Here is a 26,328-nt window from a genome sequence, read left to right on the forward strand (position 1 = left end):
TTGACCTCCCCAAATGGTCAAATAACTTTAATAGTTATCACCTAGGCTCTTTTGTGAAGAATGACTAGTCTAGTTACTGTACTTGTCTGTTGAATTGTAGCCCAGTAATGAGTCAATTACTTTAATGGGAGGAGGAAGAAGATCCTATTGATATAACGTTTGCATTTTCTTAAATGTTGTAGTATTTATATGGTGGCATTTTTGGAATGAGTTTCAAGGTGGTATTTAGCAATATCAGTATGATAGCCACTGCACTTGATGTCATAATGAGTTACAACCTTCCTAATGAAGGGGTAAACTTCCAGTAAATGTCATTACAATCATTAAGTTATAATTTTGTCACTGATTACTGGAAAACTCTAACAACAATACTTGTTTCAAAATGAGAAACCATATTGAAGGGCCAAGGCAGCAACATGTAGAACGCCACCCGGTGGTGTATGTATTGCCAGATTGCTGCCTTCCTGTTTAAATCGTCCCAGGCCACAACCACACAATTTGAAGATTAATTGAATCTGAAAGGTATAGAGGGAGTAAGACGCAATTTTAAAAAAAAAGTTTTCTGTTAACCACCCCAGGACACTGGAGCATCTTTGGAGAGACTTCCTGCCTATGCTGGTATTTTCCCAGGTGATCCAAGATCTACAGTATATGCCATTGTGTAATCCTTTAACAGCTATTTCTTTTTAGATGAAGTGCTTGGTGTTTATGTAAAACTTTGATCTGTGGCAAAGCTTTTACTTGTGACTAGAAAACTGAAAAGTTATGTTACAGCTCCAAAATTAAAGACTAATCATAATGATAGTCTCCCCAAAAATGCATTACATTGACTCGAGGGTATTCCTCCAATGGTGGAAAATGCACAGCAATACAAACTGGATTTTTAAACACTGCAATGTAAAGTTATAACAGTTAGCAGAGATGTGTGTTTCTAGGTTTCCACATCTGAAAATAAAATCTATAAGCTTGCACTGTTGTGTAATTTTAGTTTTGGACTGGAGAATTGAGTAACTACTCCCTGCTTGGGGTCGAAAAGGGTGTAATATTTCTCTGGTTTAAATATGTTGCAAATGGGGAAAGGACCACTTGTATGCACAGTGTTCTGTAATACTGTACAATATAGAGCAGAGAGTGCTAGGTTTGATTTCTGGTCTGTTTTGAGTTAATTGATCACTGCCAGAAATAGAGATGCTATAATCGGTCTTAGTGGCCCTGGGATTAGGAAGTCAAAGATTGAGCGGGATTTGTGTTTTTGAACGCTATCTGGTGACCACTTCTGATAAAATGCCCGGGGCTGTCATAAGAGGAGAAGATCAGGTTTGTCTGTGATGCTTACATTGTTTGAATAGCTTGCTGTGGTGGGCGATCATGACTTACTCTCTAGGTTTGCAGTAGAGGAAGGGCTACTTCCCAGTGATGGAAGGTGCCTGGCACAGAACTGCACTTCAAGAGTTAGCAACTTAAGTAGGGGAGAAAGAAAAATATTTGCATTTACATATTGAATGTTTTTCATCCCAATGTCCTCACAGCCAATGAAATACTTCAGTTTTGAAATGTAGTTGCTGGTTGTTGTTTTTCTATAACAATTTGTGCAGAGCAAAGCTTCACGATCTGCAGTGAGAGAGCAGAATACAGTAATGTGGTTGAGTGATAAATATTGGCCAGCTCACTGGGAGAACGCAACTGTTCTTTTCCAAATAATGTGATAGGATCTTTAGCCCACTTGAGAGGGCAGTTGGGTCCTTGATTTAATGTTTCATTTGAAAGATGGCATTTTTGATAGCACACAATTCCTTCAGTAGTGCACTGCTGTTAGTCTAGGTTATGTGCTCAAATATCAATTTGCTTTTGGATATGCAATAGTCTGGTTCTGCGATGCTATCATTGAGCCAAGGCTGACATTTAGGATGGCAGAAACTTTGGTGGTTGGGATGGGAAGAAAATTAGCAAAAAATGTAACTATGTCCTTTTTGATTCAAAATTTCTTTAAGGGATAGAATAAGCTGTAATAAAACTGTAAGAACTGAGAGAAATGCATCATATTTGAGTTATGCAGAAAATTTTAATTTTTTCTTCAGATGATTAAAATTTATTACTGACCTCCTTCAGAATGTTTTGACTTGGTTTCTACCAGTAACGTTTTAAATCTGTACTTGTGACTCTTAATGTTACTTTGACAATAAGATGATAAGCTTCTGGGCCAATCAGTAATTTATGTGATTTCACTTCATTTCAGATGATCATGGGAACAGCAACGGCAGTCATGTGAAAATATTTTTGCCCAAGAAGTTACTCGAATGTCTACCGAAATGTTCTGCTTTACCAAAGGAAAGACACCGCTGGAACACAAATGAGGTACTGTGAAGTGTTTGTTTCTCCTGATTCTGCCCAACTCTAAGTAGCCTGATAATATTTCAGGAGCTGTCTCCCTAGCTGAAAGTTTTGCTTCAGATCGAGCAGTTGCTTTTTTAAGAATGGCAGGTGAAAGAAGTGGTATCTAAAGCAGTGTTTCAATCTCTCAAAGAAGCAGAAAAAGGTTAGAAGTTTGGATGTGAGCAGGGAGGTTTCATAGGCTTAAACACTTTGGGACCAACGAAGTATTTCTTACTGGGAGCTCAACTAATCAAGGTCTGAAAACGTGCACACATTCATCTGCAAAGGCAGATAATTTGTTTGTATGACATGCTAATGATCTTCCAGTGTTCATCAAGCAGTGTACAAGAATGGCTCTAGATGATGAGTAAGCAGCTTGTCTACCCTGAGCATCCCTCTCCTTCCGCTTCCTCAGTGACCTGACTGGCGCTGGATCATAAAAATACTTTGAATCAGGGTTCTAATTATATTCCACAATGTTGTCTGAATGTACAGAATGTGATCTTCAGAAGTTATTACAGTTCCCTTAAGGCTTTTATTTGGGGATGTTTTGTAAATGCAGTGCCCAGTCCCTTAGACTGAGATGATATGCTGCCATTTCAATTTAGGCCGTCCTGGTTTTGGTTCCTAAGCGCTGCTTTCCTGATTTTCCCCACCAGCACATAGGTGTTCCTTGTATTAGGGATGACTGCATCACCAGAGGTCCCTCAGGTTCCCTGTACAGTCTCTGATGGCTGTTGAACCTTGCAGATTTTGTTGCATTGGACTCAGTTTTAGCATGATCTTGTTGGAGTCAGTTGATTGCAGCACTAAATGATTTTCTTACAAAGCAGGAATGGCTTGCTGGAGTATCTGTAGCTGTGGATCATTCTTACAATTATGTATTTTTTGGTTTGTTTGAAGATCTGATATAAAGAATTCTGCACTTCAGAAATGGTCAGTTATGTTGGATAACTGAATGAACCCTGTAAAATAAATAAATAAAAGAAAAAATAAAATTAGGGAGGCTTTATTCATTGATGAAACTTCTGAATGGATTTGATATCGATTATTACAAGCACGCATGACACTTTTTAAATGTTAAAGGGCTCTAACTTTTGAGGGTTATCTAATTTTTATTTATATGTACATTTGTCTATGCATTTATGATTGAGAAACCATAATGGTTAATTAAACCTGCTCTTCAGTCACATGACTGGTGAGGAATTCATTGTTTTTTTTCTTGAAAAGGGTGTCATATTAAAGCACCAGTTATCTTAATAACAGGTTGCTGTAAATATTATAATTTGTTGATTATAAAAGCAACCCAAGTTTATGTATCCCTTCACTGATTTTATAGCTTGTAACCATGGTGTTGGGAAAACTGTTAGATATCTTTCTTCAAAAAAAATTGTGGCATATGGTATGTTTTAAGATGGATTGGGATAAATGTTTGCATTGTTAGTCCCAAGGTTTAACTTGTATGTTTAGAGGTTGTGATTTGAAACTGAAGCTGACTACTGAAAGGAATTGCACTGTACAAGTAAGTTGGTGATAAACATTTACCTTCAGGATAAACTTGAACCTCAATAAAATACTGTTAGAATAAAGGTGCTGAATCCCCCAGTACAAAGCTAAATACTATGGATGATAGAAATCTGAAATAAGAACAGAAAATGTTGGAAATACTCAGCAGGTTATGCAGCATCTGTAGAGAGAGAAACAGAATTAACATTTTAGGTTGGTGACCTTTCATCAGAACAGGCCTTGATACCTGAAAACTCAAGCTACCAGTAACGTGGTTAAGAAAATTGGGGATGATGAGGCTAGAGTTGGAGGAAGGTAGAGTTAATGGATGGTTGTAGGGCTAAAGCAGGTTGCAATGATAGAAACAGAGAAGGCCATAGAGGGATTTGTACAGGTGGATGAGAAGTTTAAAATGGATGCATTGGGGAGTAGGGAGCCAATGTAGGTCATTGAGCATGAATAAGGGTTTCAACAACAGATGGGCTGAGGCAGAGACAATGACAGGCAAGATGGAAATAAACACTCTTGGTGATGGCAGTGATGTGGGGTCAAAACTTGCAACTTGCAAGCAGTCTGTTTCAGTCTGAATCAGTAGCCACGGAGCGGGATGGAGTAGGTGCCTAGGGAACACGCTTTGTAATGGGCGCTAAAGACAATGGCTTCAGTCTTCCCAATCTTTGGTTTTCTAACCACAATTTATTCCAAGGTAACCAAATGGAAAAGCGAATTGTTTTTAGTTGTCATGCAAGTTGACTCCACTGGTCATCGCAAGACATTGTGTAGCAGAAACCCATAGGCGCTCAGACCGATTGATCAAAATGAAACCTCTAGGGTCATATGAAGATTTTCCAGTTAGGGTTTTTCTATTTGGAAAATTAAATCTGAAAAAAGCCGTGAGAAAATTTAGCATGTCTTAGTATGGTAAAGAACATAAATCTCCTTGGGCTATTTTCCAGAGCCAACTGACATACCCAATTCCACTGAACTGCCATTTGGCTTCTTGGTTCAAACAAAAGGAGATAAATGAGTTGACCTAGAAGAGTTCAAAGAAACTTAAGTCTTAATAAATAATGTAGAGGAATGAAGTCAGTTGTAAAACTTGTGGATGGATGACCTTGATCTCCATTTAAAATTTTAGTCCACAAATCATGGATTTTAGAGCAGCTTCTAGATTTTGTGCATTGCCTCATTGAGGTGCAAGCTCCAAGCACTAACCATTTAATTGGAGTGTTGTAATGCAATTTTTTTTTTGTTCATGTGATGAGTGTTGCTGGCAAGGATAGCATTTATTGCCCATCTCTAATTGCCCTGGGGAAGGTGGCGTTAAGCCCCCTTCTTGAACTGCTGCAGTCCATGTTGTGTACGTATAACGTCGGGACGAAGTTCCAAGATTTTGACCTGTGATGACGGATACAGTTGTAAGTCAGGATCCTGTGTGACTTGGCGTGGAACTTGCAAATTGTGATGTTCCCATGCATCTGCTCCCCTTGTCCTCCTGGTGTTAGAGATCGTAGGTTTGGAAGGAGCTTTGGTAAGTTGCTGCAGTGCAACTTGTAGACAAGTAAGTGCAAATAAACAACTTCAGTTACATTTGCAATTACTGGGTGATAACTAACTGAGATCTTAGAAATAAGCACATACAAGCATATGAATTGGAGCAAGAGTCGGCCAGTCAGCCCCTCGAGCCTGCTCTGCCATTCAATAAAATTGTGGTTGATCTGATTGTGGCCTCAACTCCACATCTTGTGCACTGACTGCCAGTCAGCTATCTTACAATTAAAATAAAGGCAGAAATGATCTGTCTCCAATGTGCATGATTTGCCCATGTGAGACTCCAATTGCATCGATTTGTTAGATTGCATAAACCTAAACTGAAGTTTCAGGAGCTTCATAACCCTCTAGAAATTTATTCACTTAGATGTTTTAAGGCCTCTGGTGTAGATCAGAAATGTCATGCCTGGAGATAAATCTGCGTCTTCAAAGACCACTTACATTGGAGGCAGTTCAAATAAGGTTCATTAGGACTGGATTGATTCCTGAGATGAAAGGTTGAGCAGGTTAGGCCTATAGTCTTTGGAGCCTAGAAGAATGAGAGGTGTTCTTATTGAAACATAAGATTCTGAGGGGTCTTGACAGGGTAGGTGCTGAGGATGTTTCCCCTTGTAAGACAATCTAGAACTAAGGGTCACAGATTCGAAATATTAAGACTGAGATGTGGAATAGTGTGCTTTGTCTGCCTCCTGCATCTCTAGATAAGCCTGAGGGAAAGTTTTTCTTTCTGAAGGTTGTTAGTCTTTGGAATTCAAAGTCTAGAGAGCAGTGAAGGTTGGGTCATTGAATATATTCAATGCTGAGTTAGAAAGATTTTTGATCTATATGGGGATCAAATGTTATTGGGGTGGGGGGTGGTGAGGGTGGGCAGATAGGAAAGTAGAATTAAAGTCAAAATCAGTTTAGCCATGACTTTATTGAATGGTGAAGCAAACTTGAGGGGCCAGATGACCTGCTCCTATTTCTTATGCTCTTATAATCTTGCTCTTCCAAATAGAACACATTTTGGACCTCTTCACCAGTTTGTAATTGCTTCGAATGAAACGCTTCTTGAACTCGCCAATTAGCACACAAAAAGGAATTTGTTACAGCTTAGAAATAATTATTTAAAGTGTAGAGTGAGAAGCAAAAGTGATTTTACTGACATCTACTTCTCAATTCTGAAAGTTTGCTGTGCTGCTTTATCTGAATTTTTTTGAGAAATGCCCAGAATGAAATCACTATGAAGATTGAGAAGTGAAATGGAGGTACATTAAGAAGTAATCATTAGGTGACACTAAGTTTTTGTTTTAAAATCAGATAAATTTGCAGGAGGCCAAGAAGACTCAGGGAGGTAAAGAGATACATGGTTTTCAGGCACTGGCAAAAAGTGATAGTTCATTATGCAGTGAGTTTTGATTTTGACATAGATTGTAAAGAGGAAGAAAAGCTTACAGGATGGTACATTTTGAAACTGGAAGAGTCAAAAGAGGAAAATTTAGAGAGACATTGAGCTGTATTGATAAATAGAAAGTGACAGGAAAGATTACAATGGAAAGAGAAGCCAGGTGACTGAGGAATTGTCTGTTAGGTGACAATTGTTAAGGGGCCATAATCTACCCTTGGAGGAACTTGTGATTTATAGAGTTAAGAGCGTCAGAGGAGAAAATGCATTTTTGATGCAAGAGAGAAGAAACTAACTGTAGGAGAAGTGCCTGACACATATAGGGTTAACGTGGGACTGAGTACAATACTACCCACAGTGATGTAAGAGAGCATATGACCCACACTTCGTGACAGTTGTGCTGGACAGAGCTCTATGTACCAGCAAGCATGGAGACCTTGCTTGTACCATTTACTGTATATTTGTAAACAATTCTAAAGGTCAATAAAGACTTAAAGTTAATCTACGTTTAACTACTGAACTGTAACCAATATCCTATAATGTAGTGGCAGGTTGTGGAAAAGCCCAAAACTTCGCAGAAAATGCAGAGACAAATTAATATGCTGGAAGACTGAGGAACAATTCAGCAATGCAGTCTGATCTGAAAAGAAGCTCCAGAGGCACAAGCACAGAGGAAAAATCGCTAAGAAAAGTCTCCATGGAAAGGCTCAGAAGCTGAAGGCAGAGATTTAAGATTCCTTACTATAGCAGAAGACTCCACTGCATCTCCTTTGGAAGTCCAGCTTCAAATCCCAGAGCACAGAGTCAGCAGACCTAGCAAGTGTGAACTAAATCTTTTTGCATTCCAGGCTACATGTCCTGAGAAATCTTTAAATATTTCAGAGTCAGAAGTGCAGTTGGCTAAAAACCCAATCCCCGAGTCGCCACCTTAACATGCGGTGTCCAAGCTTGCTCTGAAAAAAATTATAAATAATTCTCCGGAAGAATTGAGACTTTTTAAACCCAGCTAAAGGCAAACAAAAGCCAGGGTTCTGAGAATTTGAGACTTTAAACATAAATACTGAGCAGGAGAGCTCTGCAGGTAACCATTGTGAATTATCTTTCCAAGCTGAGCATGATCACCATTGTAGTGGAGTCTGTCAAAACTGGCAAATACGGGAAATCCCTTTGTCTCCAAGTGAACGGTGACACCATCTTGAAATTCAGAAAGCTCTTAAAGCAGAACCTACACTTTTTAAAAAAAAGTTAACAATAGATCAGAACTCCACATTTCCAAATCAATTTTGACTAATCCAAGACCCAGATCAATCACATAATTGGGGACTTTGGAGGAAACTATTCCTCCTAAAATACAGCATCGCTTCAGGTTTAAATAAAAAGTCAGAAGCAGAGTAGGTTAATGACACACTGCTTTGATGCACACTGTAGTGATAACGATGTAAGACATATGATAAACTATAATCACTTAAAATACATTGGATAAAGACTTGGGAGGTGGTGTAGTATAAGGGTCTGGAACATATTGGGTTAATGTGGGACTCAGTACCGTACCTCCCACATAGTGATGTAAGAGAACACATGACCCACACACGGGGTCAGTTGAGTGTTGGACAGAGCTGTGTGTACCATCAGTCCTGGCAAGCATGGAGACAGCTCCTGGCTTACACTCGGCCATTTGGACAAATGTACTTTAGCCTTTTTTTTTGGTGCCTATCTAATTGCTTGTTATGATTTGTGAACTCCCAACTATTTTTGTTCCTCTATAATGTAGAAAATATTTAATTTATCTTCCTTGGGTCTAAAGTGGATGACCTCATACTTGTTCATCTTGAAATCCATTTGCCATAGTTCTGCCCCTTTCACTTTATATCCATTCATGGGATATAGGCATCATTAGCAAGGGCAATATTTTATTGCCCATTCCCAATTGGCCTTAAGGTAGCGATGAGTTGCTGCCTTGAACAGCTGCAGTCTTGGTGGTGATGGTGCTTCCCAACGTACGGTTGGGTAGGGAGTTCCAGGAATTTACCTCAGCAATAATGAAGGAGCAGCAATATATTTCCAAGTCAGAATGGTGTGTGAGACTTAGAGGTGGTAGTCTTCCAATGTATCTGCTGCCTTGGCTGTTCTAGATGGCAGATGTTAAGGGTTTGATAGAGACTAGAAGGAACTGAGGCAAGTTGCTGCAGTGCATCTTGTAGATGGCACACACCGCAGACCTGGTGCGCCATTGGTAGGGGAAGCAAATGCTTAAGGTGGTAAGTGGGGTGCCAGTCAAGTGGGATGCTTTGACCTGAATGATGTTGAGCACTTGAATGTTGTTGGAGCTGCAGTCATCCAGGCAAATGGAACATATTCTATCACATTCTCTTGACTTGTGGGGGTTATGTAACCGTGGGGTTTGCTTACTTCAGTTAGCTAGATGGCTACAGTGTAATGCAGAATGAAACCAAGCTGTTGGTGTCAGTTCCTGTACTGGCCGTGGTAGTTCATGAAGATCTCCCTCCTTGCCTTGTCCTCCGCTTTCGGTGTGGTGCCTCTCAAATAATAATAATGCAAAGAAAAATATAATTTTTCCCAATATTGCTGTGGGATACTGTGAAGCAGGCTTGTTGGGGTTGTGTGTATGCTTGTGTGTGTAACTAATTTAGTTAAACTGAAGACAGTCAGACTGCAAGGTTTAAATCATCAAAGGTTTAGATGTAAAAGCGGGCATTTTGAAGTGAGATGAACAAGCTTAGGTGGGATGCAAGTAGATACAGCATGAATAGGAATTTGCATTTGGAGATAAATGCGGAGTTGAATTTTTGGCTATTGAAATTCAAGCTTTACAACTGGCAAAGATCATAAATGAATAAAGCAAGGTTATTAAGTTTATTTTTCCCTAAAGTAGTGGCCATAAAGTCAACATGAAAGATTTTTATATCCTAGGAAAGATAACTTCCAAAGAAAGTAAGAACATTGGGCTTAGAGAGGAACGAAAAAACCTATTTAAGGAAAGATTGAAAGCTGTATGAGTTGTATGGCCATGTGATCTTGAAGAGTGGATTGTGTGAGGACAGACCGGTTAAGTAAGCAGCCTGTAGCCACCCCAGAGAAGAGTTTGTTACAAGCCTTGGGTTTCCATTGTTGAGTGAGAGGGAGGGAGAAGCCCCTCTGAAGTACCTCCTCTATAGCAACAATGGGTGTGTGACGGTAATATTACTGGATTTTTTTTATAGACGAAGAACCTATGGGGACTGTTGCCTGGAAAAGGGTGTTTATTTGTGAGTAGAAATTTGTGCTAAATAGAAATCTTTTAGGAAATGTTATAAGACTAAATTTAGCATGTAACTGTAATCTTGTGTTGAAGTTTTTTTTCTTTTGTTAATAAATGTTGTAATTTAATATTTAAAATCTCCAAAAGTGGTAGTGGAATCTTCTGACTTCAGTGCATATACCTTCTTGCATTAAATACACATTGAAAATCATTGTGATAGCTTGCCCAAATTTTCCCTTTGGGATTTGGTCAGCCCGGCAATTACCGCCTGCCATGTCATAACAATAACCAGTAGGAGAGAGATGCCTATGGTCCTTCAAAGACTATGGCTAATCACTCTTGTCTTCCAACCTTGTAAATGTTGGAAAGACTTTGATGTGAATCACTGGCTGCATAATACCCAGCCCCTGACCTACTCTTTTATAGCCACAATATTTCTATAGCTGGTCACTGGTGCCCCCGCCTCTGCCCCCGCCTCTGCCTCTGCCCCCGCCTCTGCCTGTGCCTGCTGATGTTGGGTTTCTCTCTCCTGTGGCGGCAGTCATTTCCTGGAATTTGTGTGACATGTCACTGATCAGCTGAAGTGTGAATGTTGTGCAGGTTTTGCATGTATGCATGCTTGCTTCATTTTCCAAGGAGCTGCAAATGGAATTGGACACTGGAATCATCAGAAGACATCCCCACTTCTGACCTTTATGATGGAGTGAAGGTCATTGAAGCAGCTCAAGATTGTTTTGCCTAGGGTATTGCCTTGTAGACCTCCTGGGGGCTCAAATGATAGGCCTTTGGGAATCACAATCATCTTCTATTGAACCAGGTATGACCCCAACTAGTGGATAGTTTTCCCCCTGATTTTCATTGATTTGAGGTTTCCACGCTGTCAAATACCACCTTGATGTCAAGGGCAGTTACTCCGCTCATCTCTGGAATTCAACTTGCTTGTGCATGATTGGATCAAAGCTGTAATGAGGCCTGGTGCACCTGGTCTAAGTGGAACCCAAACTGAGCATTGTTGAGCAGCATATTGGTGAATAATTGCTGCTTGGTAGCAGTGTTGACAACACCTTTTACCATTTTGCTTATGATTGAGAGTAGATTGATGGGTTGGTAATTGGTTGGGTTGCATTTGTCCTTTTTGTAGACAGGACCTATCTGGGCAATTTTCCACTTTGTTAGGTAGTTGCCAGTTGTAGCTGTACTGGTGCCATTTGACTAGGGGTGAGGTTTGCTCTGGAGCACAAGTCTTCAACACTGCAGCCAGGATGTCCTTGGGGCCCATAGTCTTTGTTGTATCTTGTACGCTGAAATATTCCTTTATCACATGGGGTGAATTGAATTGGCTGAGCTTGCCTTCTGAGGGCTTCAGGGTGAGACAGAGATGGATTATCCACACAGCATTTCTTGCTGAAGATGGTTGCAGACGCTTCAGCCTTGCTTTTTGCACTTGTACTATGCTCTCTCTTTCTGAGTCCCCTCTTCCCATTCGTTGTTTAATTAGCTACCGACGTTCATAGCAGAGCTTTGATCTGTTCCATTATAACTTCTGGCCCTCACCTGCATTGCTACTATCCTTCCTAACTGTGACAATTTGAATATTCAATATTCTGTTTGTTCATCCAATCATTAATAACTGTAACCCTGCTATTAAAGGAAGGAGGGAGATAGAAAATGTGAAAGTAAAGGACAGATAACCTGATATCAGTTGTAGGGAAAATGCTATAATTGTTTATTAGGAATGTGGTATCAGGGTGTTTGCAAAAATCATAATATGATTGTGCAATGCCAACGTGGATTTGTGAATGGGAAATAGTTTTTTGAGGTTGCAATTAGGATAGATGAGAGGGAACCAGTAGATGTAGTCTATTTAGATTTCCATAAGGCATTTGATAAGGTTTCCCACAAGAGGTTATTACCCAAAATTAGGGCTCATGGTATTGGGGAAATATATTGGCATTAATACAAAATCAAAATATTGCAGATGTTGAAAATCTGAAATAAAAACAGAAAATGCTGGAAATATACAGCAGGTCAAGCAACATCTGTGAAGAGAAACTGTTCATGTTTCAGGCCAATGACCTTTCATCATTGGTGAGACTGCATCTCAAATACTGTGTGCAGTTCTGGTCACCTTATTTAAGGAAGGATGTAAATGCATTGGAGGTGGTTCAGGGGAGGTTTACTAGGTTGCTACCTGGAATGAGTAGGTTGTCTTATGAGGATAGGTTGGACAGGCTGGGCTTACTTCCACTGGAGTTTAGAAGAATGAGGGTGACTTGGTTGAAGTATCTAAGATCCTGAATGGCCTTGACAAGGTGGATGTGGAAAGTATTTTTCCTCTTGTGGGTGACTCCAGAACCAGGGGCACTATTTTCAAATTAGTGGTCGCCCTGAAGAAAGATAGAAATGTGATGAGGCAGGAAGAATAAAAGAGAAGGTCTGTGATAGGTTGGAGGGCAGGAGAGATTAAATGACAAAAGCTTTTGTTGTATAAAAGCCAGAGAGTGATAATGTAATGACCTGCTAAGTATTTCCAGCATTTTATTGTTTTAATATATTTAGTAGATAGGGAGAAACTGTTCCCATTGGTGGAATGATCGAGTACCAGAGGGCACAGACTTAAGGTAATTTGCAAAAAGAGCAATGCATTCCAGACCCTAACCAATTGTTGCAAAAAAAAAGCAATGGCGACATGAGGAAAAAGGTTTTTACACAGTGAGTGGTTAGGATCTGGAATGCACTGCCTGAGTGTGGTAAAGGCAAATTCAATCGAAGAATTCAAAATCATTATCTGAGAATGAAAAATGTACAGGTCTACGGGGGAAAAGGTGCGGAGTGCCACTCGGTGAATTGCTCCTGCAGAGGGCCAGTATGGATACGACAAGCTGAATGTCTCCTTCTGTGCTGTTGCCATTCTATGGTTCTATTCTTTGATTAGCATTTGTTGAGGATTGATTCATGGCCAGAAAACGGTGAGTAGGAATGATCAGGTCTTTTAATAGGCAGTAAATAGACGCTGGGGGGCACTGCATGCATTAGTGTTTGGTTCTTAGCTATTTATAATCCAATTCAATGATTTAGATGAGGGGTCCGCATGTTATGTATCCAAGTTTACTGACTATTCAAAGCTAAGTGGGAAAGTGAGATGTGAGGAGGCTGCAGATAGATGTTCTGTTCTGATGAAAGGTCACAACCTGAAACGTTAACTGAGTTTCACTCTCCACAGATGCTGCCAGGGCTGTAGAGTATTTCCAGCATTTTCTGATTCTATAACGAACAGTTTTAGTGAGTGGGCCACAAAGTGGCAGATGTCGTGTGGAGAAATGTGGAGTTATTTACTTTGGCAGGCAAAATAGAAAAGCAGATATTTTTTACAAGGTGAGCCACTGGGAAATGTTGACATTCAGAGACACTTGAGTGTCCTTGTACGTGAATCACAGAAAGTTAACATGTAAGTACAACAATCAATTAGGAAAGTAGATGGTATGTTAGCCTTTATTACAAAGGGATTAGAGCATTAGTGAAGAGTCTTACTGCAATTACATTGAGCCCTGGTGAGACCACACTTAGTGATGTATACACCTTTAGTTTCCTTACCTAAGGAAAGCTATACTTGCTTTAGAGGGAGTGCAACAAAGATTTACTGGACTGATTTTTGCGATGAGGGGATTGTCCTTTTGTCCTATGAGGAGAGACTGAGCTAGGTTTATGTTCCCTGGAGTTTAGAAGTATGAGGAGTGATCTTATTGAAACATGCAAAATTCTTAAAGGTTTGACAGGGTAGATGCTAGGAGGATGTTTCCCTGGCTGGGGAGTCTACAACTAGGGATCATAGTTTCAAAATAAGAGGTCAGCCATTTAGGACTGAAGTGAGGAGAAATTTCTTCATTCAAAGGATTGCAAATCTTTTTGCGTTCTCTATCCCAGAAAGCTGTGGATTCTGTTATTGAGTTTACTCAAGACAGAACGATAAATTTGTTAGATTCTCAGGGAATCAAGAAACTATGGGGAATGGGCATGAAAATCATCGAAGCAGAAGGTCAACCATGATCTTATTGGGTGGAGCAGGCTTGAAGGGCCAAATAGTTTACTTTTATTTCTTGTTCTAATATAATGAACAGTTGAGATCCCATATAACATTACTGCAGTTTATGGAGGGAAGGCTTTTAATATAAACCAACAAATATCACTTTATTCAGACAGGCTTCATCTCATTTTTGGAATTACTGCTCCTCTGTGTGAAAAAATCCAGCAGTAGAACTGCTTTATTCCAGCACATTTTGGATACTCGTGACATTTATTACATAAATTTACATAGAATTTGGATTTTTCAATAAAATTGAATGAGGTACAGATCAAGTTGAATTCTCTTGACCATGATGGAGAAAAATTGATTTTCCTCATGTGATCTGCTTTGGTTGACGGTTTTTAAAAACAATGTATACAATACTGGCTTTCCAAATCCCTCATTATGCAAAGGAGGAGAAACCAGGGTTTGGTGAAAGGCGGGGTTGTGCAAACTTGTGTCCTGGTAGGCTGCATTGGCATACATCATGGAGTCTTGGGAGTCATATGTAAGATTTAGATGAATGTTCCTATTAATTTGCACACATCCCAAGTAGCCAATTCTAATGCATTTTGGCATTCTGGTTTTGGACTTATCCACCAATGATTCAATTGCTCTAAAAACAGTCTATTTAGAATCTCAAATTCAAACAAATCAACATATAAGAACTATTAGAAGAAATAGAATTGAGTCATCTTGGACTTGAAAACCAGAATCCCTGGATACAAGATGTTCAGGAAAGATAGGAAAGGAGGAAAAGGAGCTGGGGGTGGTGGTATTGATTAAGGAGAGCATTGCAGTGCTGGAGAAAGAGCATGTCCCAGAGGGGCCAAGGACAATTGATTTGGCTAGTGCTAAGGAACAAAAAAGGTGTAATTGCATTGTTTGGCATAGTTTATAGGCCACCAACTAGTGGAAAGGATGCAGAGGAACAAATTTGCAAGTTGATTACAGAGAGGTGCAAAATAATAGTATAGTTATAATGGGGGACTTTAATTACATAAAAATTGACTGGGGTAGTAGTAATGTCAAGGGCAGAGAGAGGCAAGAGTTGCTAGAGTGCGTTCAGGAAAGTTTTCTTCCGTATGCTCCAGTCCAACGAGGAAGACGGCACTGCTTGACTTGGCTGTTGGAAATGAGGTGGGCCAAGTGGAGCAAGTGGCAAACACACCTGTAGTAAGTGTTTGCGGCTTGAGGAATTTTGACTCCGGGTCATTTGAACTGGAGGCTGAGCTGCAGACTCTGCGACACATCAGGGATGGGGAAAGTTACCTGGATGCTTTATACCAAGAGGCAGTCACACAACTTAGGATAGGGTCTTCTGGTTTAATCAGTGGCCAGGGGCAGGAGGGCATGACTGTGAATAAGGCAGATAACGGGACGCAGAGGGCAGGAATGTGAGTCTCTGCAATTGCCCAATAGGTTTGAGTTGTTTGGATGGGTGGGGACAGCAGGTTGGATGAGCAAACTGACCAATGCATGGTGATAAAGGAAGCCACCCAAGTGGGGGAAGCAAAAAGGAATGCAGTGGTGGTGGGGGACAGTATAGTAAGGGGGATTGAAATTGTTCTCTGCAGCAAAGAGTGAGAGCCCAATTGGCTTTGTTGCCTGCCCGGTGCCAGGGTTTGGGACATCTGCTCAGGGCTGGAGAACAACTTGCAGTGGGAGGGTGAAGGTCCAGTAGTTGTAGCCATGTGGGTACCAACGACATAGAAGGGTGAGGAAGGAGGCTCTGCATAGTCAGAATGATGAGCTAGGCATCAAATTGAGAAGCAGTACCTCAAAGGTGGTAATTTCTGGATTATTACCTGAGCCACATGCAAATTGGCAAAGGACAAATAAGATTAGAGAAATGAATGTGTGGCTCAACGACTGGTGTGGGAGAAGTGCATTCTGGTTTGGTGGGCATTGGCACCAGTATTGGGGAAAGTGGGACCTGTACCGTTGGGATGGTTTACACCTGAACCGTGCTGGAGCTGGTGTCCTTGCGAGCTGCCTAACTAGAGAAGTAGCAGGGGGTTATAAACTGAATAGTAGGGGCAAGGGATCAAATTTTGTAAGATGTGGTAAACCAAAGAGTAGAGACGAGGCAAAAGAGATAGGTATTAATATGAGAAATGATAAACAGATTGACAGGAAGGGACAAAGTTCAAATCCAAGAGTAAATCAGCAGATAAGGCTAGATGCTACAAAAATAATATAAGGTCAAAACTAAAGGCTCTGTATCTAAATGCATGTAGCATTTGAAACAAAACAGATGAACTGCGCAAATAGGAATAAATAAGTACAATCTGATAGCTGTTACAGAGACATAGCAACAGAATGACAGATTGAGACCTGTATATTGAAGGATATGTGACACTTAAGAAGGACAGGAAGTTAGGAAAAGGTGGAGGGGTGGCTCTGTTAATTAATGATGACATTAGCACTTTAGAGAGAGATGACCTAAGTTCAGGAAACCAGGATGTAGAAGCTGAGTTGAGTTGAGGACTGATAAAGGCAAGAAATCACTTGTGGGAGTGATATACAGGCCTCCTAATTGTAACTACTCGGTAAGATCGAGTTTAAAAGGAGAGATAATGGGAGCGTGCCAGAAAGATACAATAATAATCATGGGAGATTTTAATCTACATATAGACTGAAAAATCAGATGGGCAAAAGTAGCAGAGATGAGTTTATAGAATGTTTTCGGGATAGTTTCTTAAAATCAACCAGAGAGCAGGCTATACCAAACCTGCTATTGAGAAACGAGGTAGGATTAATTGATGACCTCCTAGTTAAGGCACCTCTGGGTAGCAGTGATCATAATATGATTGAATTTTATATTCATTTTGAGGGAGAAACTAGTGCATCCAAGACTAGAATTTTAAGCTTAAATAAGAGCAATTATGAGGGCATGAAAGCAGAGCTAGCTAAAGTGAACTGGCAAATGAGGTTAAGGGATATATCAATAGAAGTTCAGTGGCAGACATTTAAAGGGATATTTCAGAATAAACCAAATAAGTACATTCCAATCAAAGAGAAATTCCAAGGGGAGGGCCCACCATCTATGGTTAACTAAAAAAGCTAAAGACAGTATCAAACTTAAAGAAAAAGCATATAATGATGGGTGGCAGGTCAGAAGATTGGAAAGAATATAAAGAACAGCAAAGAATAACAAAAAGCTTAAGGGAGGAAAAATTAGAGTATGAGCGAAAGCTAGCTTATAATATAAAGATGGATAGTAAGAGTTTCTATAGATATTTTTAAAAAGTTAATAAGTGAGCGTTGGTCCTATAGAGAGTGCATCTGGGGAATTGGTGATGGATACGGCGGATGAACTAAACAGGTATTTTGCTTCAGTCCTCACTATAGAGGACACGAGTAACATCCCGGAAATAGCTGTAAATCAGGAAATGGCAGGGAGGGAGGAACTCAGGAAAATTGCAATCACCAGGGAAGTGGTATTGAGCAAATTGTTGGGGCTGCAGGCTGACAAATCTCCAGAAGGGCTTCACCCCAAGGTCTTGAAAGAAGTGGCTAGTGAGATTGTCGATGCACTGTTTTAATTTTCCAAAATTCCTGAGATTTGGGTAGGCCAGTTGACCTAAGATCTGTCGTAGGGAAAATGTTAGAAGCTATTATTAAAGATGTTATAGCAGGACACTTAGGAAAAATTCAAGGCAATCAGGCAGAATCAATGTGGTTTTGTCAATGGGAAATCATGTTTAACCAATTTATTGGAGTCCTTTGAAGGAGTCACATGTGCTGTGGATAAAGGGGAACAGGTACTTAGATACTGTACTAGATTTCCAGAAGGCATTTGATAAAGTTCCACATCAAAAGTTATTGTGGAAAATAATAGCTCATGGTATAGGGGATAACATATTGGCTTGGATAGAAGATTGGCTAGCTAACAGAGTTGGCATACATGGATCTTTTTCTGGTTGGCAGGAGGTAGGGACTGGAATGCACTGCCTGGGGGTTTTGGAGGCAGGTTCAGTTGAAGTATTCAAAAGGAAATTACCTTACCTGAAAAGGCAAAATTTTCAGGATTATGGGTGAAGGCAGGGGCATGGCACTCGGTGAGTTGCTCATTGAGAACTGATGCAGACACAATGGCCTCTTTCTGTGCCATAACAATTCTGTGATTCTAGGATGCAGAATGCCAGTACTTTCTGAATTTTGGACACCCCTGATCTGAGACTTTTGGGGATCAGGACAAAAAAAAATGTTGGAGGCTGCACATAGTCCATGTGTATGAGAGTCAGGCCAATCCAAAAAAATCTAAGTGTATATTTTAAAAGGTGACCATTCCTCTGGTTTACTGCTGATGAGCTGCCGACGCATTTCTTGGGGCATCCAAGAGAGCAATGAAACTGTTTAAAAATAGAAAGGTAAGACTTGCATTTATTGAGTTTTCACGACCATCAGACACTTCCATCTGACAGTCAAGAAAGTGTAGTCACAATGTAGGAAATGTGGCAGAAAATTTTGTGTGCAAAAAACTCCCACAAACAGCAATGTGGTAATGACCAGCTAACCTGTTTTTGTGATATTGAAGGATTGAGGGGAGTTATAGTAAGTAGGATTGAAGGAAAACTGGCCCTTTGATTGCTGAAACTGCTATTCGTATCCAGTCCATTCCAATAGGATGAATGTCTCCTGTCAATTCTAAATCTTTTGTGAAATAAGTTTGGGACAGCCTCCATGTTCTATTCTGCAAAACTTCCCACAATTGGTAATATATTGGTAATTCTAACCAGACACCACAAGGATTTCTGGTGCAAGAAGTAGAAATACCCTACTGCTGCAATGAGTGTTGGACCCTTATTCTACCTAATCTGAGAGTGCCTAATTGACACTGATGGGTGGAAACTATTGTATTCCTGAAAGAATTCAGGTGAAAGTTATTTAAAAGTAACTAGTCTCTTTTTCATATATTTTGCCAATGTGAAACAATTGCTTAAATTAAAATTGTTAATTAGAAATGGACCACTGTTTTGATAGACTCTGGAATTAAAATTGGGAAGTTCAGATTGGCACAGTAGATCCAAATCTTCAAGATTGTATGGTGTTCAGTTCTTGGTAATCACAAATCAACTGTCAGATTTCCAAACAATCAATACACTTTCCCATAATCTGGTAATGTCACATTGGTGCATTAGGACATTAGGTCCAAGGTATATTGCTGGGCCATATGGCATAGAATATTCAACCTTTTTGTGCACTGATTTTGTTGGCATATCCAAGATTGGGTAGTCTTGGATCACTGCTGCTTGGCCTGACGAAATATTAAGTATATTGACCCAAAACTGCTTGGGCTGGAACTTTTTTTCATTAGCATAGGCAGAATTAAAGGTGGTATTCTTATTGATGTGGCAATGTCATCCAGTATGCAAATCTGTAGGCATGTTCCAGAGGAAAATTTTCCCAATTGTATTTGTGCTGATGCTGATCTAACGATTTGCACTCAAACCAAGGCTGAATTGAGATTCGGGGCCTATAGAATCATTGAACAAAAGGACACTGGACCAAGACAAATTAGCTTTATAATTTGATACCTGTTTGCCAGCAGTATTTAACTGCTGAGTAGTTGATGGGATTCCCTCATACTTAATTGCATGAGTAAAACCTTGTTTGACAAGCTGAGGTGTTTTCTTCTGCCTCATTGGGTGTTCGATTTCAGTGTTCTTTGTAATTAGATCCTTTGCTGTGTTGTGCTTGGATTCTGAAAACTGACTTCTTTGAAGCTACATGCCTTAGCCACTCTCTTGATGACTTCCCCATATTTCCGTTTCGGTACATGGCTGAAGAGTGTTTGTTTATTTTTGTGGTCCATAAGTTCAAGGCCTTTTGTGTGTGGAGTTTTTATAAATATTGATGGGTGTTTTTGATATGGTATCTTGGGCTTGCATCAGTTCTTATCTTGTGTACAAGTGAAACCAAAGATAAAGGGTGATGACTTGTGGGATAACCAGTTGACATTACCAGTCATGAAAACCTAACAATTCCAATGTTTGTGTATCACTCAATTGTGAATGCTCAACCCATTCAGGACTAAGCAGCCTGCTTGATTGGCATCTCATCCACCACCTTAAACGTGGACTCCCTACACCAACTCTGTGTCATTGCTGCTGTGTATGCCATCTGTAAGATGTGCTGCAACAACTCATCAAGCCTTCTGAAGCAGCACCTTCCAAATCTGCAGCGCTGACTGCCTGGAAGGATAAGGGCATCTGACATATGGGATCACCATCACCTCCAACTCTCCTCCAAGTATCTCACCATCTTCACTTAAAAATATACTGTCCATCCTTCATGGTCACTGGGTCAAAGTTCTGGTAATCCTCCTGAACAGGACTGTGGGTGAATCTACATCACATAGACTGCAGTGGTTCAAGAAGACTGCTCATCGTCACCATCTCAAGGACAATTAGGGATGGGCAATAAAACCCCCACATCCCAAAAAATTAGTATGCAGGCACAGCAAGCGATTAAGAAGGCAAATGGAATGTTGCAATAAAACGCCATGGGGAACAAAATATAAAAGTAGGGAAGTTTTACTGCAGCTGTAGATGTCATTGGTGAAACCATATCTGGAGTACTGTGTATAGTTTTGAGCTAATTTGAAAAAGGATACAAATGCTGTTTAAAGAAGTTCAGAGAAAGCTCACTCGACTCATCCCTGGGATGAAGGGCTTATCTTATGAAGGAAGGTTGAACAGTTATGGTGTATACCCACTAGAGTTTAGAAGAATGAGAGGTCATCTGATCAAAATATGCAAGATCCTGAGGGAACTTGATAGGGTGGATACCGGGAGGATGTTTCCTCTTCTGTGGGAGACTAGAACTAGGGGACATATTTTAAAAATAAGGGGTCCACCACTTAAGATGGAGATGAGAAATATTTTCTTCAAGGCTCGTTAGTCTATGGCATCCTTTTTTCCAGAAAGCGGTGGAGGCTGGGTCATTGAATTTATTTGAGACTGAGTTCAGTAGATTTTTGATAGACAAGGGAATCAAGGGTTATGGGAGGGAGACAGGAAAGTTGGGTTGAGACCACAACCAGATCAGCCATGATCTTATCGAATGGCAGAGCAGGCTTGAAGGGCTGAATGGCCAACTCCAGTTCCTAAGCCCTACGTTTTTATGAACAAATTTAAAAAAAAAGAAATCAGCATTCAGCCCAGCATGTCTGTGTTGGTGTTAATACCTCAGATGAGTGTCTTCCACTCAGGCATCTAACCTTAATCAAGCATATTTTATTTGTTTCTCCTTTTATGTATTTATCAAGCTCCTTCTCAAGTACATTTTGTGCTCATCACCACAACTACTCCATTTCGTCGTGAATTCGACATTCTGACCACTCTCCTGGTAAAGACATTTCTCCTGACTTCCATATTGGATTTATTAATGACTAACTATGGCCACTAGTTCTGGTCTCCCCATGTGTTTTCTTTTGGTAAGGAAGTGCAGCTACTAAAATGGTAAGGCCTATCATCTTGGAGGACAGTTGATTCATACCTGAACCAGCAGCAAGTAAGGAAATGGCCTTGGCCTCTTTACATTGGTGAAGGGAACTTAAATCATGCTGTGATATACAGAAACAGCAAAAGTTGAGCCTTTGATCCTCAATTGAACTTCAGTGAGAAAATATCCCATCTCATTTTCAGCCTTCTGCATGTTGGTTGTACTAAATGTTTTAAAAGTGTCTTTAGATTGCAGGCCCAGCTTTGTGTTTAGAGCACTCCTACATTAAAGTGCAAAGTGACATTATAGGTTTGTCCTATTGGAAATGGGCATTTCTAGCCACTTCCATTTATACAGTATCCCTGACACAATGAAATGTCCCAAGGCACTTTACAGGGGAAAGTGGGTGGGAAGTGAGCAGCATAATGAGAATAGTTGGGGCCAGTTGGCCAAAGACATGTTGGATGTTAGAAGAGGTCAGTTCCGAGGAGACATTTTAAACTGGAGACAGAGGGAATGCAAAGGAATTTAGACCAGAAAATTCCATAGTATAGGGAAACCAGTGCTGGAATACGTGTGGGGGATATGGAGAATTTCAGAGGTGAGATGCGTGGTTTAAGGAAGGATGGAGCAAGGCCATTAGTTTGAAGACCAAAGGAAGGATTTTGAAGTCAGTTTTCTTGGTTGGGGGAAGATGGGGTGATAGCATTTGGCCATTAAATGATGGTGAGCGTTGGGCTGGTGAGTTTGCAGGATAGGAAGTGGGATCTGAATTTCTGACTTACACTCGGGATTTGCTCCTGTACCATCAATGGTCAGTAAACAAAGAAAGACTTGCAGGAACTTGTGTACCTCTGATCATCCACTGACTAAATCTCTGAAACAGGAATACAATATTAAATTCAAACAGAATTACCTGGAAAAACTCAGCAGGTCTGGCAGCATCGGCGGAGAAGAAAAGAGTTGACGTTTCGAGTCCTCATGACCCTTCTGTCGAAGGGTCATGAGGACTCGAAACGTCAACTCTTTTCTTCTCCGCCGATGCTGCCAGACCTGCTGAGTTTTTCCAGGTAATTCTGTTTTTGTTTTGGATTTCCAGCATCCGCAGTTTTTTTGTTTTTATATTAAATTCAAACCTACTGGAGCTTTATGGGCCAATGAATCCAAAGGAGAAAATATAGGAATGTCACAAAGGTAGAAAAGGCAATTAGCATTTAACATTTTGTGTCCTCTACACTTTGTAGGGTATATATATGTCACTGAAAACATGTTGGTAGTGCTCTCAGCTCTGGAGTGGGAATGAACTTTAACAGCTTTCTGACACAGATTGAGCTCAAAAGTCGAAGCTGATACTTTTGGATGAGATGTTAAACCAAGGCGCCTTGTCTGTGTTCTCAGATGGTCATAAAAAATCCTACTGCACTATTTAGAAGAGCAGTGTTGTTATTCCTTGTGTCCTGGCCAATATTTATTTCTCAATCATTGAGATTATCTGGTCATTATTCCAATGTGGGAGCTGGCTATGTGCGAGTTGGATGCAGTATTTTATACATTGCAAAAGAGACTATAGTTCAATAGTATTTCATTGGCTGCAAAATGCCCTGAGGTTTTGAAAGATGATGCATAAATGCAAACCTGTCTTTCTACAGTTTTGTTTGATGGATTCTGGATGCATCCATATGCTGCATCCATATAAAATGCCACACAGCCTCAAGTGCCCGTATCATCTAAAGCCCCAAGATCTGTGCCATTGCAGCAGTTCATTTTCTCTGAAGTTCTTTGTGCCTTACCTTCGACCTTTCGCTGCCATAAATTTGGCATAAACACTTAAGCTTTTCAACAGGAGTAGGTTCAGTTAATCATACAGAGTATCAAACATTGTTAACTTATTCTACCTTGTCAGAGGTTTTGGTTTGTTTTTTCAAAAGCCAAGAAACATACTAAGCTATTTTTCAGGATGAGCGCACAAAAGAAAAACCGTGTGGCTTAGGTTGTATGGTAACACCAAATTGGTCAGCACTTCAATCAGCACACCCATAATTGTCTGTCGATATGGTCGGAGCCTCTTTCATCACATTATATGCTCCTTAAAGAGAGCAAATAAAATGGACAAAATTTAAGTTTTACATGCAGCACAAAGTGTCACTCCAAACTGGGTTATGATTGTATAGTACACGCTTCTGCACTGACCCATGGTGTATATTGCCGATTTCAGAAACATGTCAACTGCCTCCATAGTTAGGTCAGCATTTATGCTCCAGCACCTAGTGAAGGCTTTAGATATGATGCAAAATGGAATGATTCATCAATGATTGCTGATGTTCATGGTCTTTTTACAAAATGCTTGTCTCGTAAATATGATACCACAATTTTCAAATTTGCATTCAGCTCAGGCAATGTCCTGTACAGATTTCATGTGCTAATTGGAACAAGGCAGACAAGCACAATATAAGCCTAAGAAATACTGATGTGTCAGGTTGGATGTGGCTGAAAACTCATATTGGATCCCTTTGCAGTTGTAGATGCTAAAGGTTCATTGGCACTGGCATTTTAAGACCTTGCCAACACTGAGTTCTCTGCAAGCCAAGAACATGGTAAACTGGATTCTTCCAAGCAGGTAATTATCAGTCTCCCTTCTTGTTGTGGAAGTCCCAACATTTTTTTAAGAGCTGTATTACTGAAGCAACTCAAGTGCTGGTTGGCAGCAGGTATGCTTCTAAGGGACAGTGGGTGGACATCCCACGGAATGATGCAAGAAAGTATCCTGAATCATCTGCTTTAGAACATGGGTAATTCTTATCTCCTTGCTCTGGTATAGTAATTTGCACTCTGGTTTGTCACATTTGAATCAGCCACAGAAAAGAAGGATTTGAGAAAACATGGGTGAATTTGCTACCCTTTCCTTCTGAGTCTGCAACAGAATTGAAGCCCATATGGATCTTGGTGATGAGGCATTAGATCCACCTAAACAAATTATCAATGTTCAAATTGAAAATAGACCAAGTATACAGCACCCACAAGATCCACAGAGACTAAGTGAAATGCAGTTGTATGTTGTAGTTCTCTTCCAGCATTAACAATCTGCAATAGTAGAGTTAAACCCCTCCACTCCATCTGGAAAGTAAGAAAGGCAAATTTATGTAGTGCCTTATGTCTCTGAGTTGGCTGAAAGTGAAGTCAAGTGATTGATTCAGGTAAGAATATCTACCACCAGCTGAGCCAAGCTGACACAATTGAAAACCCAAGTCAATGGATGCACTTGACCAATGGATTTGCTAACAGGGATCTAACTGGGTTAGGATAGAATGCTACCAGGCCCGCTGGGCAGAGTTTGTTCATCAAAGGATTGTACAGCTTTAGGCATTTCTAAAATAGAGCAGTAAAACATGTGGTGTTTCTTGTCTTGAAGTGAAGCAGCTCAGGTCAGGAGTAGGGTTTAATTCACCTTTTTCATGTCTGCTTCCCAAACACCAGCACAGAGTTTCAATTGGTAGAATATGCATAGGTGTGACGTGGAGCAATTATTTAATCTTTACTAATTATTTCTGTGTTGATTTAACTGCAGCACAGTTTTTAATTCTTTCACGGTATATGTGCATTACTGCTAGGCCAACATTTATTGCCCTTGAGTCGCTGCAGTCCATGTGGTGTAGATAGACCCTCAGTGCTGTTAGGCAGGGAGATTAGCGCCTTTGCAAGATTTTGTCCTGAAAAGTGGTGCTGCTAAGCAAGAGGCTCCTGTCTCAAACCTGTAATGATTGGGTGCATTCTTACCATGTAGAGTTAAGTATAAATATAGATTTATTCTCCACATACTACAAACTTACACCTCTGTTATTACAGAGCTTGAAGATCTTTTTTGAGGAGGGCTGGGGCATTTGTTACATTTCAGGTCAGAGTACATTGATGCAATAGTCGATGCCCCTGGTATAAGGACATTGCAGGAGTGGGAGGCTGTCCGTGGTACTTCCTTTCTGCAGTGTCACTTCACCATTTTTAGTCATGCTCATAATTTGTCAGCTAGGTTATACTATGATACAAGGAAGATAAGTAATATTTGAAGAATGAAGACCTTACAAGGTATGGCATCCATTTTTTTGCCAATTTTTTCCTGCGTTTTACACCTTTGGCTGCTGAAGACATTGACTTCTGCTAGGGTATGATTCCCCAGGTGCAATCTCCTTCAGGTACCTTGTGCTACTGCTCATTTTTCATATTGTTAGTCAGATGGTGAATGTTAGCAGACAATTCCGACATCAAAACTAAGCCTGTTTCAGTTCTTACTGGCCTTTCTCACATGCACTTAGTGCTGGTTTACTGGATAGATGATCATGAGCAGAAACTGGCTGATTTTCCTCTCTCCAGCCCAGGGGTCTTATAGCCAGCTGCAGCATCCCAGCTGAGATCAACTATCTCAACAGAGACTGGAAATTTAACCTAGGCCTTTTTTCATGAGCATGTTTTTGAAGAAGATGCATTCGTCATCATTCTTAATCTCCTTTACAGTCACACACTTGGCCTAATTATAAGGGTATCTAAAATCAGATATTCGATGGGTAAAATGTGTTTCAACTTCAAATAATTAAAAAGATTATGTCTGGCACATCTCTTCATTTTTATTAAAGTTGTTGCTATAATTTTGAATCCATTTGATCTATTTTCATTGCTGAAAATTTGTATGAAAAATAGATTTTTTTCTCATGAATAATAAAATTACTTTTTTAAAAAGCACATTTTTTA

At 40.1% G+C, this 26,328-nt stretch overlaps 1 protein-coding gene across 1 annotated transcript in view; it reads left to right on the forward strand.

Moving 5' to 3' along the window:
• The window catches only part of camta1a (calmodulin binding transcription activator 1a), a 1,037,373-nt gene that overhangs the window by 38,337 nt on the left and 972,708 nt on the right, over window positions 1-26,328 (forward strand). Inside the window, exon 2 of the mRNA XM_041206569.1 lies at window positions 2,237-2,355. Coding sequence (XP_041062503.1) covers window positions 2,237-2,355 — 119 coding nt within the window. The remainder of the gene's footprint in view (window positions 1-2,236; window positions 2,356-26,328) is intronic.

This window comes from Carcharodon carcharias, chromosome 15 (genome assembly GCF_017639515.1).
Source record: "Carcharodon carcharias isolate sCarCar2 chromosome 15, sCarCar2.pri, whole genome shotgun sequence".
NCBI lineage: Eukaryota > Metazoa > Chordata > Chondrichthyes > Lamniformes > Lamnidae > Carcharodon > Carcharodon carcharias.